Source organism: Leucoraja erinacea, chromosome 10 (assembly GCF_028641065.1).
Source record: "Leucoraja erinacea ecotype New England chromosome 10, Leri_hhj_1, whole genome shotgun sequence".
NCBI classification, from domain to species: Eukaryota; Metazoa; Chordata; class Chondrichthyes; order Rajiformes; family Rajidae; genus Leucoraja; species Leucoraja erinaceus.
Window position 1 is genome coordinate 9,738,298 of NC_073386.1, and position 15,479 is coordinate 9,753,776.

Consider the following 15,479-nt stretch of genomic DNA (forward strand, 5'->3'; position numbering starts at 1 on the left):
CAGCGAGACAACATCAGTAAACCTGGACGGACACAATAAGCTGGAGTTACTCAGCGGGTCGGGCAGCATCTCCGGAGATAAGGAATAGGCGACGTTTCAGGCTGAGACCCTTCTTCAGACTGAGATTGAATGGGAAAGGGGAACGAGAGATATAGATGCTATTTAGGACAAATGAACGGAAGATATGCAAAAGCAACAATAATCATGGGCATGTGGAGTCCACAATGGTCCATTGTTGGCTGTGGGATAGGTGAACATGGGACAGTTATAACAGGGAGGGAGAATCGCGCTGTTGAGTGCTTCATGGCTGATGCTGTCAGATGTTACTCTCCAAATATCGATGATTGAAAGCATTTACTCTTGACTAGGAGTTACTCGTTTAAAACAGAGATTAACCCCATTTTTACTCTCTGCGAGTCACGTGTCCTTGGAGAACCTTGTGGTATAAGCATTTCTTGATTAGTGTGGGTGTCAGTGGTTATGGGGAGAAGGCAGGAGAATGGGGTTAAGAGGGAAAGGTAGATCAGCTAAGATTGAATGGTGGAGTAGACTTTAGTTTTTTAGTTTCGAGATACAGCGCGGAAACAGGCCCTTCGGCCCACCGGGTCCATGCTGACCAGCGATCCCCGCTATTATGGATCAACACTATCCTGCGCCCACTAGGGACATTTTATATTTATACCGAGTCAATTAGCCTACAAACCTGCACGTCTTTGGAGTGTGGGAGGAAACCAAAGATTTCAGAAAACCCACGCAGGTCACGGGGAGAATGCACAAACTCCGTACAGACAGTACCCGCAGTTGGGATTGCACCCGGATCTCCGGCACTGCAAGCGCTGTAAGGCAGCAACACTATCACTGCTCCATACTTGTATGAACTTATGAAGCAGAATCTTTGAATATTTTGTAAAGCGGAGATAGATACATTATTGATAGAGGAGGGAGTGAATGTTACACGGGGTTGGGGAGGATGGGGAATTGAAGTTATAGTCAGATCAACGAGGAAGTTACGGACTCAGTGGGCTCAAGGATGGCAGCGGCCTTCTCTAGTAACTCACATGGCCTGTCCGATCAATGTGGCCTCAGCTCTCACCAACTTACACTGTCACTTCTGAAAGTTGCTCCTTTGTGAGGTTGAGGGGGTGATTTATGAGGGTGATGCCGTAGTCTTCAGCCTCCTCCTGCTCGGGAAGGTTTGCCCGGAGGATCGCATTGTTGGCAACGTTCGTGAAGGCAATCATGGCGTGCCAGCCTTTGTTATTGAACCACACCTGCAACAGATTGTTACATTTATCAACGTTAGTCATAGAGTCATACAGCGTGGAAACAGGCCCTTCGGCCCAACTTGCCCATGCCGACCAACGTGTCCCATCTACACTAGTCCCACCTGCCTAACTTTAGCCCATATCCCTCTAACCCTGTCCTATCCATGTACCTGTCTAATTGCTTCTCAAACATCACGATAGTTCCTGCCTCAACTACCTCCTCCCGCAGCTTGTTCCATGCATCTATGACCTTTGTGTGAAAAAGTTGGCTTGTAAAAATGTAAAACATTGTCCCGTATAAAATGGTCCAGTGCTGAGTGATGCCCTACCTAGAGCATTTCAGCGTACTACATCCAGATCCAGCACAGGAAAATATGTTTTGGGCTGTTAATAATAATAATAATAATAATAATAATAATAATAATAGCAATAATAGTAATAATAGTAGTAATAATAATAGTAATAATAATAATAATATATTTTATTGTCATTGCACATAAGCACAACGAGATTTGGTTTGCAGCTTCCATCCGATGTCATAACATAAATAACTAATAAAATTATTATTATTATATTATTATTATTATTATTATTATTATTATTATTATATAATTATTATCCAGTGAAGAGGGAACAATGGTGATTATATCAACATTGATGACTCACCTTAATATTTTCTTCAGTCTCCAAATATTTAATGAAATCATTCAGATTGCTGAATACCATCTGCGTATTATTGCCCTAGTATAAAGAACAAATTAATTAAACAATGCAACTATCGACACCAGGAACTGCAGATGCTATTTTACAAAAATTCCAAGTGCTGGAGTAACACAGCAAGTCAGGCAGCATCTTTGGAGGACATGAAGGTGAAGAGGGTCCCGCCCCGAAATGTCACCTATCCATGTCCTCTAGAGATGCTTCCTGACACGCTGAGTTATTCCAGCACTTTGTATTTTTGAAAACAATAAATTAATGATGGAGGTCGCAAAAAGAAATGAATGGAAGGAGCAGTATTTTTTTCTGTCACTAGAGGGAGAAATGAACACATGAATGTGTAGAAAGGAACAGCAGATGCTGGTTTATACCAAAGATAGACACAAATTGCTGGAGCAACCGGCAGCATCTCTGGAGAAAAAGGATGGGTGACGTTTTGGGTCGGAAACCCTTGTAGGTTAATTGGCTTCGGTAAAGATTGTAAATTTTCCCCACTGTGTAGGATAGTGCTGGCATACAGGGATCGGTGCTCGGTACTGTCTCTCTAAACCAAACTACACAGTGAAACGATAAGAACCTTTTGGGTTACTTTTAATTAATTTCCCTTGCATTCTATCAACAGGAGCATTCCTCTTATTGAAGTTAGCAGAGTGTGAGGAATTAGCCACAGAGAATTGTTGAGTTGAGACGACATAAAAACCTGAAGAAATAAAGTTGAGGCCCAGGGAAATAGCAGTTGATTAATTTCTGATTACTCTTGTAACGGAACTGACTAAAATAAATGGGCTGTTCCGTTGCAACTTCCTCAGTTGGGTAAACCACATCATGTGAAGTGGAAGACAATAAAAAACCATTTCACTAGGCTGTAGGCTGTACTCTGCAGCAGTAGAAGGTGAAGCGTACCCCAGTGACATTCAGCATTCGGCCCAGTTGAGAGAAGACCGTGGTTATCTGTTTATGGTTGACTGGTAAACCAGCGAGTCTTCCTCCGATAGAAATCCCACCGTATCTGCAACGATGAAACAACAAAACCTCAGGCTGGTAGTTTAGTTTAGTGTGGTTTAGTTAAGTTAAGTTAAGTTAAGTTAAGTTAAGTTAAGTTCAGTTAAGTTAAGTTAAGTTAACTTCAGTTAACTTCAGTTAACTTCAGTTAAGTTTAGTTTAGTTTAGTTTAGTTTACCGTCAGGTGTACCAAGGTACAGTGAGTGGAAAGCCTTTTCTGCGTGCTGTCTAGTCAGCAGAAAGACAGCACATGATAAATGATTTAATCACAAAACATTATTTTGGAATGCACAAACAAATAAAGCAAGAAGAGTGCCGAGAATATTTACGTTGCAGGTCTTGAGGGCATGAATCGCTAGAATTTACTCGCAAGAATTTAGAAGATTGAGGGGAGATCTTACTGAAACTTACAAAATTCTTAAGGGGTTGGACAGGCTAGATGCAGGAAGATTGTTCCCGATGTTGGGAGAGTCCAGAACAAGGGGTCACAGTTTAAGGATAAGGGGGAAATCTTTTAGGACCGAGATGAGAATTTTTTTTTTCACACAGAGAGTGATGAATCTCTGGAATTCTCTGCCACAGAGGGTAGTTGAGGCCAGTTCATTGGCTATATTTAAGAGGGAGTCAGATGTGGCCCTTGTGGTTAAGGGGATCAGGGGGTATGGAGAGAAGGCAGGTTCAGGATACTGAGTTGGATGATCAACCATGATCATATTGAATGGCGGTGTAGGCTCGAAGGGCCGAATGGCCTACTCCTGCACCTATTTTCTATGTTTCTATGAGGTTATACAGGGAGAGGCTACGCAGGCTAGGACTTTGTACCTTGGAGCACCAGGAAGTGGAGGGATGATCTTACAGATGTGTATAAAATCATGATGGGGGTACATGAGGGGTAGACAGGCACACAGGGTCTTTTACCCACACTAAGCGAATTAAGAACCTGAGGACATCGGTTTAAGGTGAGAGGGGCAAGATTTAATCGGAAGCTGAGGGGAAACCTTTTCACACAGAGGGTGGTGGGGATATGGAACGAGCTGCCAGAGGAGGTTGTGAGCAGGTGCTATAACATACTTTAAAAGACACCTCGTAAGGTACATGGATAGGAAAGGTTCAGAAGGATATGGGCCAAACACGGTGAAATGGGGGCTAGCGTGGATGGGGAATGTTGGCTGGCATGGACTAGCTGGGCCGAAGGGCCTGTTTCCGTACTGTACGCCCCCATGACTAAGCTGTTGAAGGCCAGTCGGCTGAGCGATAGGGCTTCCCCACAGAAGCCGCCCAGACCTGTGCCGAGTTTCAAAAGGTCAGTGTGGGAATATTACCCAAAGATCGCACAATGTTCAGTTCCAGCACACGGCAGGATTGATATAACGTTCAGGCTCGGGCTAATGGGGCAAATCATGTTGACTCCACACTTAAAAAACAAACCCACTCAATAACCAGAGGATCCGCTGGCTCCTCCTGACATTAACTACATCACCACTGTCGAATCCTCACATCAAAGTCATGGCGAGTTTCACACAAACGCCGTGAAAGCTGACACGTCAAACAGTGGCAATTCTGCAGACAGTCACAAAAAGCTGGAGTAATTCAGCGGGTCAGGCAGCATCTCTGGAGAAAAGGAATTTCGGTTCCCGAAATTCCTTTTCTCCAGAGATGCTGCCTGACCCGCTGAGTTACTCCAGCTTTGTGTGTCTATCTGCAGTTCCTTCCGACACTGGTAATACTACAATGAGTGTCTACCTTTCTGACTTCCCACAAACCTCTCCAGCACCTTCAAGCCACGTTAGCCGGGCTGAAACGCTTTCAACCTGCCTGTGTGTATGTGCAGTTGCAATATCAGTCAAGCAGCACGGCACTATTCAGCACAAAATCTGCTCGATTGATACAACTTCTAACCACCTAACATTCACTGCCCCAACTACCGATGCAGTGCGGTCAGGTGTGTTGTGTCTATAGGATGCATTGTATCAATTCACAGGACTGCTTCACCACATCTCATGATCCTCCATGCACCCAGGGATTGGGGACATTGTGAACTCCAAGTGATCCTCCAAGTCATGTGGGTACAAGACTCAGAAATAGGATGTCGTTCTTTCAATTCCACAGGGTAAAATCTGGAACTACCTGTCTAATTGCCAGATTACCTTCACCAGAGGAAATGCAGGAGGATGGAACTCATCAGCTCCTTGTCAAAGGCAATTTAGATTCGTTTAGAGATACAGCACAGAAACAGGCCCTTCGGCCCACTGAGTCCGCGCCGACCAGCGATCCCCGCACACTAACACTATCCTACACACTAGGGACAATTTTCAATTTTACAAAGCCAATTAGCCTACAAACCTGTACGTCTTTGGAGTGTGGGAGGAAACCGGAGCACCCAGAGAAAACCCATTCAGGTTACGGGGAGAAAGTAGAAACTCCATACAGACAGCACCTATAGTCCGGATCAAACTCAGGTCTCTGGCGCTGTAAGGGGCAACTCTACCGCTCCGCCACCATGCCGCCCGCATTTAGATGTGGGCAATCAATGGCGGCAACACCTGATTAATCGTGTTATTCACGAGAGCACATAATAATAGAAGCAGGAGTGGGCAATCTGGGCCTTAATGTTCTTCATGCCATTCAGTATGATCATCACAGATCAACCCACGGTCTCAACTCCTCTGCACAAGATACCCATTGCCGTCAAATACTCCAACCTTTCAAAAATGTATTTACCTCCACTTTAGATACTTCTAATGAGCCAGAGAATCCCCGAGATCCATTTCTTGTTATGCCAACCTGAAAGCCCTTCGTCACAAGGACCACCCTGACCCATCACTGAACAGCAATGAGCTGCTTCTGGTTCAGGCTTGCACATTCTAATTTTACAGAACTTTGGAGGCCTGACATCCACATTGTGGTTGCCCTCTTTGCATTTCCCTACAGACACAACAAACACCTGAGACTGACGTTGGTTGAAGTGAATCCATACCTGCGTTCGTTCACCCAGTACTTGCTCTGCATGCTGAAATGACACAAAGGAGAAAAAGGTCAGATCGCAGGACATATAGGGAAATCTTTTGAGAAGATGCCTTCAGGTTGGATGACTAGACATTTTAATTTGGCTAATAATAAGTTATTATTCATACACCATATAACCATATAACCATATAACAGTTAGGCCATCTATTCATGCCGAAACATAATCTCCCCTAGTCCCATATACCTGCGCAGAACCCATTCCCTTCCCATCCATATAACTAGCAAATATGTAAAAACAAACCCCCTGGGGAGTCCACACAGCTACCACTCTCTGAGTAAAGAAGTTCCCCCTCAGACCCCTAAACTTCTAGGATTCTCAAGTGCAGTCCCCATGTTTGAATCTTCTACTCTTGAAAAGCTTTGGTCAGAACCCACACAAATAGTAGACCCCTTGGGGAGTGTTGTAGAGCAGAGGATCTGGTCAATATGGTTCTTTTGTCGCAGGTAGACATTGGCAATCAGGCTAGTGGCACATTGGAGTATTGAGTATGAGTATAGAAGTTGGGAGGTCATGTTGCAGTTGTATAAGACGTTGGTGAGACTGCATTTAGAATATCGTGTTCAGTTCTGGGCACCATGTTATAGGAAAGATATTGTCAAGCTTGAAAGGGTTCAGAAATGATTGTTGCCAAGACTAGAGGGTGTGAGCTATAGGGAGAGGTTGAGTAGGCTGGGTCTCTATTCCATGGAGCGCAGGAGGATTAGGGGAGATCTTATAGAGGTGTACAAAATCATGAGACGAATAGATCGGGTAGATACACAGAGTCTCTTGCCCAGAGTAGGGGAATCGAGGACCAGAGGACATAGGTCCAAGGTGGAAAAGATTTAATAGGAATCCGAGGGGTAACTTTTCCACACAAAGAGTTGTGGGTATATGGAACAAGCTGCCAGAGGAGGTAGTTGAGACTGGGACTATCCCATCGTTTAAGAAACAGTTAGACAGGTGCATGGATAGGACAGGTTTGGAGGGATATGGACCAAGCGCAGGCAGGTGGGACTAGTGCAGCTGGGACATTGTTGGCCAGTGTGGGCGAGTTGGGCCGAAGGGCCTGTTTCCATACTGGATCACTTTATGACTATGTTCATCTGCAAATGAGCACTGAACACGATGATGACTTTGGGCAGGTAAAATGGGCCTCACCTGCTCCTTATCAGTTTAGGGTACGTTTTAACCAGGAAATCTGATAAGTTTCTTTCAGTGAGATTCTGCAGGATCTCCGTTGAGTTCTGGATTCTCTGGAATGGAGAAAGCAAACGTGTCAATGACTCCAAATATATTAGCGTTAAAATAGACCACCACACAAAACAAAAATTGCAGCAAAGCTAATCTTTTTCCTTTTTTTTTAACTAACAAAGATAATCTAAATGCATGTTATAGTAAGATATTGTTCTAATAGATGAAATTCTCTTTCTCAATTCTCTTTCTCTAATGACAACGCATTCACATTCACTGGCAGAGTTTGGATAGAATGGATGCGGAGAGGATGTTTCTACTCGTTGGAGTCTAGGACCAGAGGGCATAGCCACAGAATAAAAGGACGTACATTTAGAAAGGTGACGAGGAGGAATTTCTTTAGTCAGCGGGTGGTGAATCTGTGGAATTCATTACCACAGACCGCTGTGGAGACCAAGTCAATGGATATTTTTAAGGCAGCGATTGATAAATTCTTGATTAGTACGGGTGTCAGGGATTATGGGGAGAAGGCAGGAGAATGGATTTAGATGGATCAGCCATGAATGAATTGCGTTGTAGACGAACAGTCTTGCAGTGGAGGTTAATGTTGGCTGGCTCCCACAGAAATGTGCAGTCGCCTTACTGCCGCGATACAACAGCACACGAGCCATGGTCTTAACCACAACAGACCCGGCCACGGTGCAGAGCAACTCAAGGAAGGCATCAACACATCAACAAATGCTTGCTCAATCGTGCTTGCTACTGCACTGCATCTCACCTCAAACAAGCTTCTAGTAGGAATATATATATAGTCTACAGGTACCCGTGTATACACCCACACACATACACATACACAGGCACACACACACACACGCGCACACACACACACACACACACACACACACACACACACACACACACATTTACACACGTAGACACACACACACATGCACAAACCCATCACATATACGCACACAGGGATTCAACACACACATATGCACGCACACAAACATATACTGTAAGTGTGAATGCACGCACACGTACACAAGCATGTACACATGTATGGATGCACACACAGGTACACAAAAGTGTGGATGCGTGCACACATGCACACATCTAAAGATATACACGTATGCATTCAGGACATAAATACATATGCATGCATCTACACACACAAAGGTATATACACGTGGATAGATGCTCACATGCACACACACATGTTGATGCACACATGCACAAACAGACATGGATACATGCATACGCATACACAAACATATACATGTAGATGCATGTGTACACACACACAATGCATGCAAACATACAAAGCCAAACATTGACAGATAATCGCACACACACAATCACAAAGATAGACACAAAAAGCAAGAGTAACTCAGCGGGACAGGCAGCATCTCTGAAGAGAAAGAAATGGGTGAAATTTCAGGTCGAGACCATTCTTCAGACTTCAGAAGAAGGGTCTCGACCCGAAACGTCACCCGCTCCTTCTCTCCAGAGATGCTGCCTGTCCCGCTGAGTTACTCCAGCAATTTGTGTGTGCGCCATCTTCGGCATAAACCAGTATCTGCAGTTCCTTCCCTCACCCTTCACAGATAACTACCTGCACACAACCACATACATGCAGATTTACCACACACAGATACACACACACAGATACACACACACACACACACACACAGATACACACACAGATATACACAGATACACACACACACACAGATACACACACAAATACATACACACACACATAGATACATACACACACACAGATACACACACACATATACATAGATACACACACACACACACACACACACACACACACACAGATACACACACACAGATACACACACACACACAGATACACACACACACAGATACACACACAGGCCTGTGTCATGCATTTGGCAGCACCAGTGAGGCAGGTGGTTACTACCTGTGGCGGAGGCAGGCCACCGGCCGCTGGGGGGCAGTCGGGGAGCATAACCAGGCGGCCTCTCGTGCTGCACAGGCACGGTGGCGATGGGTTGTTGCTGGAGTAGATGGGGGATTTCAGCACGTTGGCTATTGAGCGGTCATGTCTCGGGACTCCCCAGTCAGTGGAATGGTTCCCGCAGGGGTATCCCCTGTTTAAAGATAAGACAATGTTGGAAGATGAACGTTGAAGCAGGATTTTTCATTAATACACACAAATTTATGACACTGAATGCAGAACTGATTTTGAAGCTCGACATCAGAAAGTCAACACTGAGCTCAGCTAAAATGTGAAAGTGGCAATGTGAATATGATCAGTCTTACTCAATGGGGTTGCCCTTCATACACCGAGTCCCAAACCCAGGATCGTTCACCAATGCCTCCGTCAATTGGCACAGCTTCTCATCAGATGGCCGTTCATTGCTGTTGAGATGCGGGAAAAGAACATTTACCGAGTGTATAATATAACATTCAGGTTTTCTGGAGGCAACTCTCTGTAACTTAATCCTAAAATAATACAGGCACACATATATACATATGCCTGTGGATATGCGCGCACACACACAAACACGCACGCACACACACACGCACACACACACGCATGCACACACACACTCACACACACGCAAACACGCACACACACACTCACACACATGCAAACACACACACACACACATACGCATGCGCACATACAAATATATAGACATGTGTATGCACGTACACATGTGCACACACCCAAACGCAAAAAACACATGTGGATTCAGCACGCACACGTGAATGCACATGTGAATTTGGAGGCATGTACACATATACACACACATAAATACATGTGGATGGATGTACACATACACACACACATGTGGATGCTCACAAACATACACACACGTGATTGCACACGCACACACACATACACAAGGATGCACGCACACATATGCACAAACACATACATGAACACACAGACACACAAATACACACATGGATGCATGCACACATATACCAACACATACACACGTAGATGCATGTACACACGCACACATACACAAAAACACATTTACCTAGGATATATTATAACAATGATATTTTCTGGAGGCACCTCTCTGTAACATAATCCTAAAACACTACATTTAACATGAAACATTCATTGTGAACCAGGGGTGTCCAGATGTGATTTCTGTACCTGGTTTGTGCTTAATATTCACTGGTCTGTCTGGTTTGTGTTTGATGCTGCTGAAAATTTATAAAGAATTATTCTAACACCCTTGCTTTCCGATGATTAAATCCTTTGGAAGGGTGTAAATGTCCAAGACTAGAGGGCCTAGCTATACAGTAAGAGGGTTTAATGAGGATGTTTCGGACACGTTTATTTACACAGAGGGTGGTGGGAGCCTGGAACTCGTTGCTTGGGGTGGTGGAGAAGGCAGATGCAATGATGCTGTTTGAAAAGTTGTTAGATAGGCACATGGATCAGGTTAGCTCATTCTCACATGTACTGAGGTACATTGAAAAGCTTTTGTTGCATGCTAACCAGTCAGCGGAAAGACTATACATGATCTTATTGAGCCATCCTCAATGTGCAGATACATGATAAAGCGAATAGCATTTAGTGCAAGATAAATTCCAGTGGTCTGATTAACGATAGTCCGTGGGTCTCCAATGAGGTAGATGGTAGCTCAGGACCGCTCTCTAGTTGTTGATAGGATGATTCTGTTGCCTGATAACAGCTGGGAAGAAACTGACCCTGAATCTGAAGGGATGTTTTTTTCATACTTGTGTACCCTTTGCCTGATGGGAGAGGAGAGAAGAGGGAGTGGCCATGGTGCGACTCGTCCTTGGTTATACTGGTGGCTTTGCTGAGGCAGTGGAAGGGAGGTTGGTTTGTGTGATGGTCGGGGCTGAATCCACAATTTATTGGGGTCTTGGATGGAGCTGTTCCCAAACCATGCTGTGATGCATCCGGATATGAATATGCAGGGAATGGAGGGATATGGATCAATAGCAGGCAGGTGTGATCAGTTCAGCTCGTCATCATGATCGGCACAAACATTGTGGGCTGAAGGGCTCGTTCCTGTGCTCATGTACCGTTCTATGTTCTGTGTTGCCAAAAACTCCTTTGACCTCGTACAAGTGTACGGTGGAGAGCTAGCATCATTGCCTGGTTTGGAAACTCAAACGCTCAGGAACAGAGGCGGCTGCAGAACGTGTTGGGCATTGCCCGGCCCATCACGGGCAAGGAACTCCCCACCACCAAAGGGTCTACCGGAAGTGCTACCTCAAGATGGCTTGCTAACATCATCAGAAACCCACACCACCCTGGCCATGCTCACTTCAGATTCAGATTCAGATTCAGATTCAATTTAATTGTCATTGTCAGTGTAAAGTACAGAGACAACGAAATGCATTAGACAACGAAATGAGATTAAATGAGAAATGCATTAGACAACTTCTCTCTGCTATCATCTAGAACAGTGATTCCTAACCTGGGGCCATGGCAAATTTCAGGGGGGCCACAGAAAAATGTTGCGATTTAAGGGGCCACAGGTTCAATGAAGGGGGCCACAGAGCTACCACCCTGTTGCCTCCTAAATTTCAGTTCTAATAAATTTAAATCCATGAAGTTGAAATATATTTTTAATGTATGATTATAAATGTTTGTTTTATTGAACCCACAAAATATTTTTGATGTTTGTGGAATAGAATAAAGGAGAATATATGTGCAATTAATAGACACTGATATTTTTATGGAAGGTATTATAATATTGAAGTACTTTTTTTTCCGTTAATAATGTCAGGGGAGGGCCACAGAAAAATTAAAAGGTTGGGAACCACTGATCTAGAAGAAGGTGCAGGGGCCTGAAAACCATGAGCGCAGGTTTCAAGAACAGTTTCCTCCCATCAGGTTCCTGAACCACTGTACACAATCCTGTTGAGGCCGGATTGTGGTTCGGGCTGTGCTGGATGGTTCAAGACCTTGACTCAACGGGAAAGTGACTTAAACGCCAGCATCGAACATCTATGGACTTTGAACCATTATGGTTGCTCTACTTTGATTTATTTTTGCACTGGCATGATCTAGTTTAACATAATTTATTGTATATTTATTTTCCTTTGTTGTTGTGTAAGACTGCAACAAGTAAGACTATCATTGTTCTAGTTCATATCCGGTGCATATGACAAGTAAATACACTTGGCTCAATGGGGATATGATTTAAACTTTATATGTTGCTGCCAGTTACACTTGAATGACCCACAATAAATAAGATTCTTGTCACTGCTGCAATAAAACACACGGTAACTTTCTTTTATTCATTCACAGGATGTGGCTGCGAATTGGCAGCTGACATTGGTTCCTTCAGTATGTTGACGTTCTTAATTACGTAACCGCATTATGTTGTAAAATAATAAAATGACTAAAGTACACGAATAAAATAATCACCAAAAGAATGGATGTTATGAAAGGGTAGACTAAAATGCTGGAGAAACTCAGCGGGTGAGGCAGCATCTATGGAGCGAAGGAAATAGGCAACGTTTCTAAAATCTGTTTGAATTATCAAAATTTCCATTGAAACGACATTATTCCAATTATAAATGATAACTACATTATTCCAATTATAAATGATAGGTTTGCAGGAATTAGAAAATATTTTTATAATTTTAGAATGTAAAAAGTGCTGGAGGGCAAGTGGTGCTGCAAGAACTTGCATTTTGTAGCGCCTACTACATCCTCAGGGTTTCCTGAAAGCTCCACAGATCATTATTTAAGAGGGAGTTAGATGTGGCCCTTGTGGCTAAAGGGATCAGGGGGTATGGAGAGAAGGCAGGTACAGGATACTGAGTTGGATGATCGGCCATGATCATATTGAATGGCGGTGCAGGCTCGAAGGGCCGAATGACCTACTCCAGCAATTATTTTCTATGTTTCTATGTTTCTAATTGTGTTCCCATCTAAGGCTGCTCTGGTGTTTCAAACTAATTATTTGTGTGTTGCAAACTTCCACAAACTGCAGGGGGATAAAATTATTCTCTTTTAGTCATGTCAGGTCTGTGGTAAATAATGGCCATATTCTTTAAAAAAAAAACCAGCAGATAGGACCATAGTTCACTGCCTCATCGTGTACTGCCTCTTCACAAAGATGAGAGCTGAAAGATGTACGGCATGGTTGCTCAGCGGTGGAGTTGCTGCCTTACGGGAGCAGAGACCCGGGTTCGACCCTGACCACGGGTGCTGTCTGTCCGGATTTGTATGTCCTCCCCGTGACCTGCGTGGGTTTTCTCCGGGTGCTCTGGTTTCCTCCCACACTCCAAAGACATAAAGGTTTGTAGGTTAATTGGCTGTGGTAAAAATTGTGCCTAGTGTGTGTAGGGTAGTGCTTGTGGACATGGATCGGTGGTCAGCCCGGACTCGGTGGGCAGAAGGGCCTGTTTCCGTGCTGTATCTCTAAACTAAACTAAACTAAACTAAACTCAGACAACAAGGAATTTCCTCAAGTCCTAGACCTTGTCAGCCACCTTCATTCAGGTCTCTGCACTCAAATCCTGCAAATGCATAAAGGACCACCATCTATCTCCGGCACAGGAACGACAATTGTCATTCATCTATTTCATCTAAATTAAACTGTGCACATTAAAGTTATATAGTCTTGTGCCTACAGTGACACAATGCAAGAGCAATACAATAAAACGTATGACATTCTAACAGAATAATAATAATAATAACTTTATTTATAGAGCATTTTAAAAACAGCCACTGTTGCAACAAAGTGCTGTACATGACTAATCATGGACAAAAAATTATTACACGACAATTTTGTGCTCACATTAAGGATCCATCATGTGCTAAGTTGTGCTCACAATAAGGATCCATCATACCAAATTGTTACACAATCAAGCAGGACCATCTAGACATAAATACCACCAAACCCTCACTGAAGTGAAATTACATTAAAATTACATCAAAAATACATTAAAAGAGAGTAAAAACAATTAAAAAAAAAAAAAAAAAGGCATAATGGGAAGTTAACAAAAGCTGCTGACGTACCTGAAGAAAGTGTATTGTTCACCATACATCCATGGGTGCATCGTTAAACTTCTATACTCTCCAAATGGAGGGATTATAAGTGAAAAGATCAAAGCCAGTAGCACAAAGTTTGCAGGTAGGAGAAACTGTTGGGAAGACAGAAGATTAATTTGTACAGTTCCAAATCTGGCATTTCGCAAAATGTCACTTTAATTGTTTTAATCTCACTGAACCTGCTTCACTCTTGGAGCCTATGCAAGTTGTCAAGTAATGTAAGGATTTTTTTAAATGACTAGAATATATATGTACGAAATGCATATAATAGATAAAGAGACATGAGGGTATGATGTGAATGCAGTGTGAGAAGAAATGTTGTTCGCCACCTTTATGAGGGTCAGGGTGGACACTCCAAAAGCAAGTTCATAAACTCAAAAGTCATAGGAGCAGAATTGGGCCAATTGGCTCATTGAGTCGACTCTGTCATTCAATCCTGGCTGATCTATCTTTCCCTCTCAACCCCATTCTCCTGCCTTCTCCCCGTAACCTTTGACAACCTTACTAATCAATTACCTGTCAATCTCTGCTTAAAAATACCTAAAGACTTGGCCTCCACAGCAGTCCGTGGCAATGAATTCCACAGATTCACCACCCTCTGACCAAAGAAATTCCTCCTCATCACCTTTCTAAAGGTACGTCCTTTTATTCTGAGGCTGTGGCCTCTGGTCCTAGACTCTCCCACTAGTGGAAACATCCTCTCCACATCCACTCTATTCAATAGCCTACTCATTCCTGGGATCAATCTTGTAAACCTCCTCTGGACCCTCTCCAGAGCCAGCACATCCTTCCTCAGATACGGTGCCCAAAATTGCTGATAATATTCCAAACGTGGCCTGACCAGCGCCTTATGGAGCCTCAGCATTACATTCCTGTGTCCCGGGAGAATCACCCTGCTCGTCCTGAAACTGAATCATCGGAAAGACAGCACTGCCCCAGCACTGCATCAGCGCCAACATCAGGACGATGGGGTGGCCATTGAAGAATTGCATTAATTTCGGACATTCAATATTATAAACACCAACAAACAACTTTATGCTGGGATGTGTAGCAAGGAACTGTAGATGCCGGCTTACACCGTAGATAGACACAAAGTGCTGGAGTAACTCAGCCCAGCATCTCTGCGAGATGCTGTGACCTCGCTGAACATCACTTTAGAAACATAGAAACATAGAAATTAGTGGCCATTGTAGCCATTCGGCCTTCGATTTCGGACATTCAATATGATATGGCTGAT

The 15,479-nt window shown here is 43.6% G+C and overlaps 1 protein-coding gene across 1 annotated transcript in view; it reads right to left on the minus strand.

The window, feature by feature from the left end:
* Positions 1-15,479, minus strand: part of abca4b (ATP-binding cassette, sub-family A (ABC1), member 4b) — a 147,830-nt gene that overhangs the window by 25,376 nt on the left and 106,975 nt on the right. The window contains exons 28-35 of the mRNA XM_055642473.1: positions 14,210-14,334; positions 9,499-9,597; positions 9,137-9,326; positions 7,153-7,247; positions 5,962-5,994; positions 2,886-2,991; positions 1,932-2,006; positions 1,102-1,271 (exon numbers count right to left, since the gene is read on the minus strand). Coding sequence (XP_055498448.1) covers positions 1,102-1,271; positions 1,932-2,006; positions 2,886-2,991; positions 5,962-5,994; positions 7,153-7,247; positions 9,137-9,326; positions 9,499-9,597; positions 14,210-14,334 — 893 coding nt within the window. The remainder of the gene's footprint in view (positions 1-1,101; positions 1,272-1,931; positions 2,007-2,885; positions 2,992-5,961; positions 5,995-7,152; positions 7,248-9,136; positions 9,327-9,498; positions 9,598-14,209; positions 14,335-15,479) is intronic.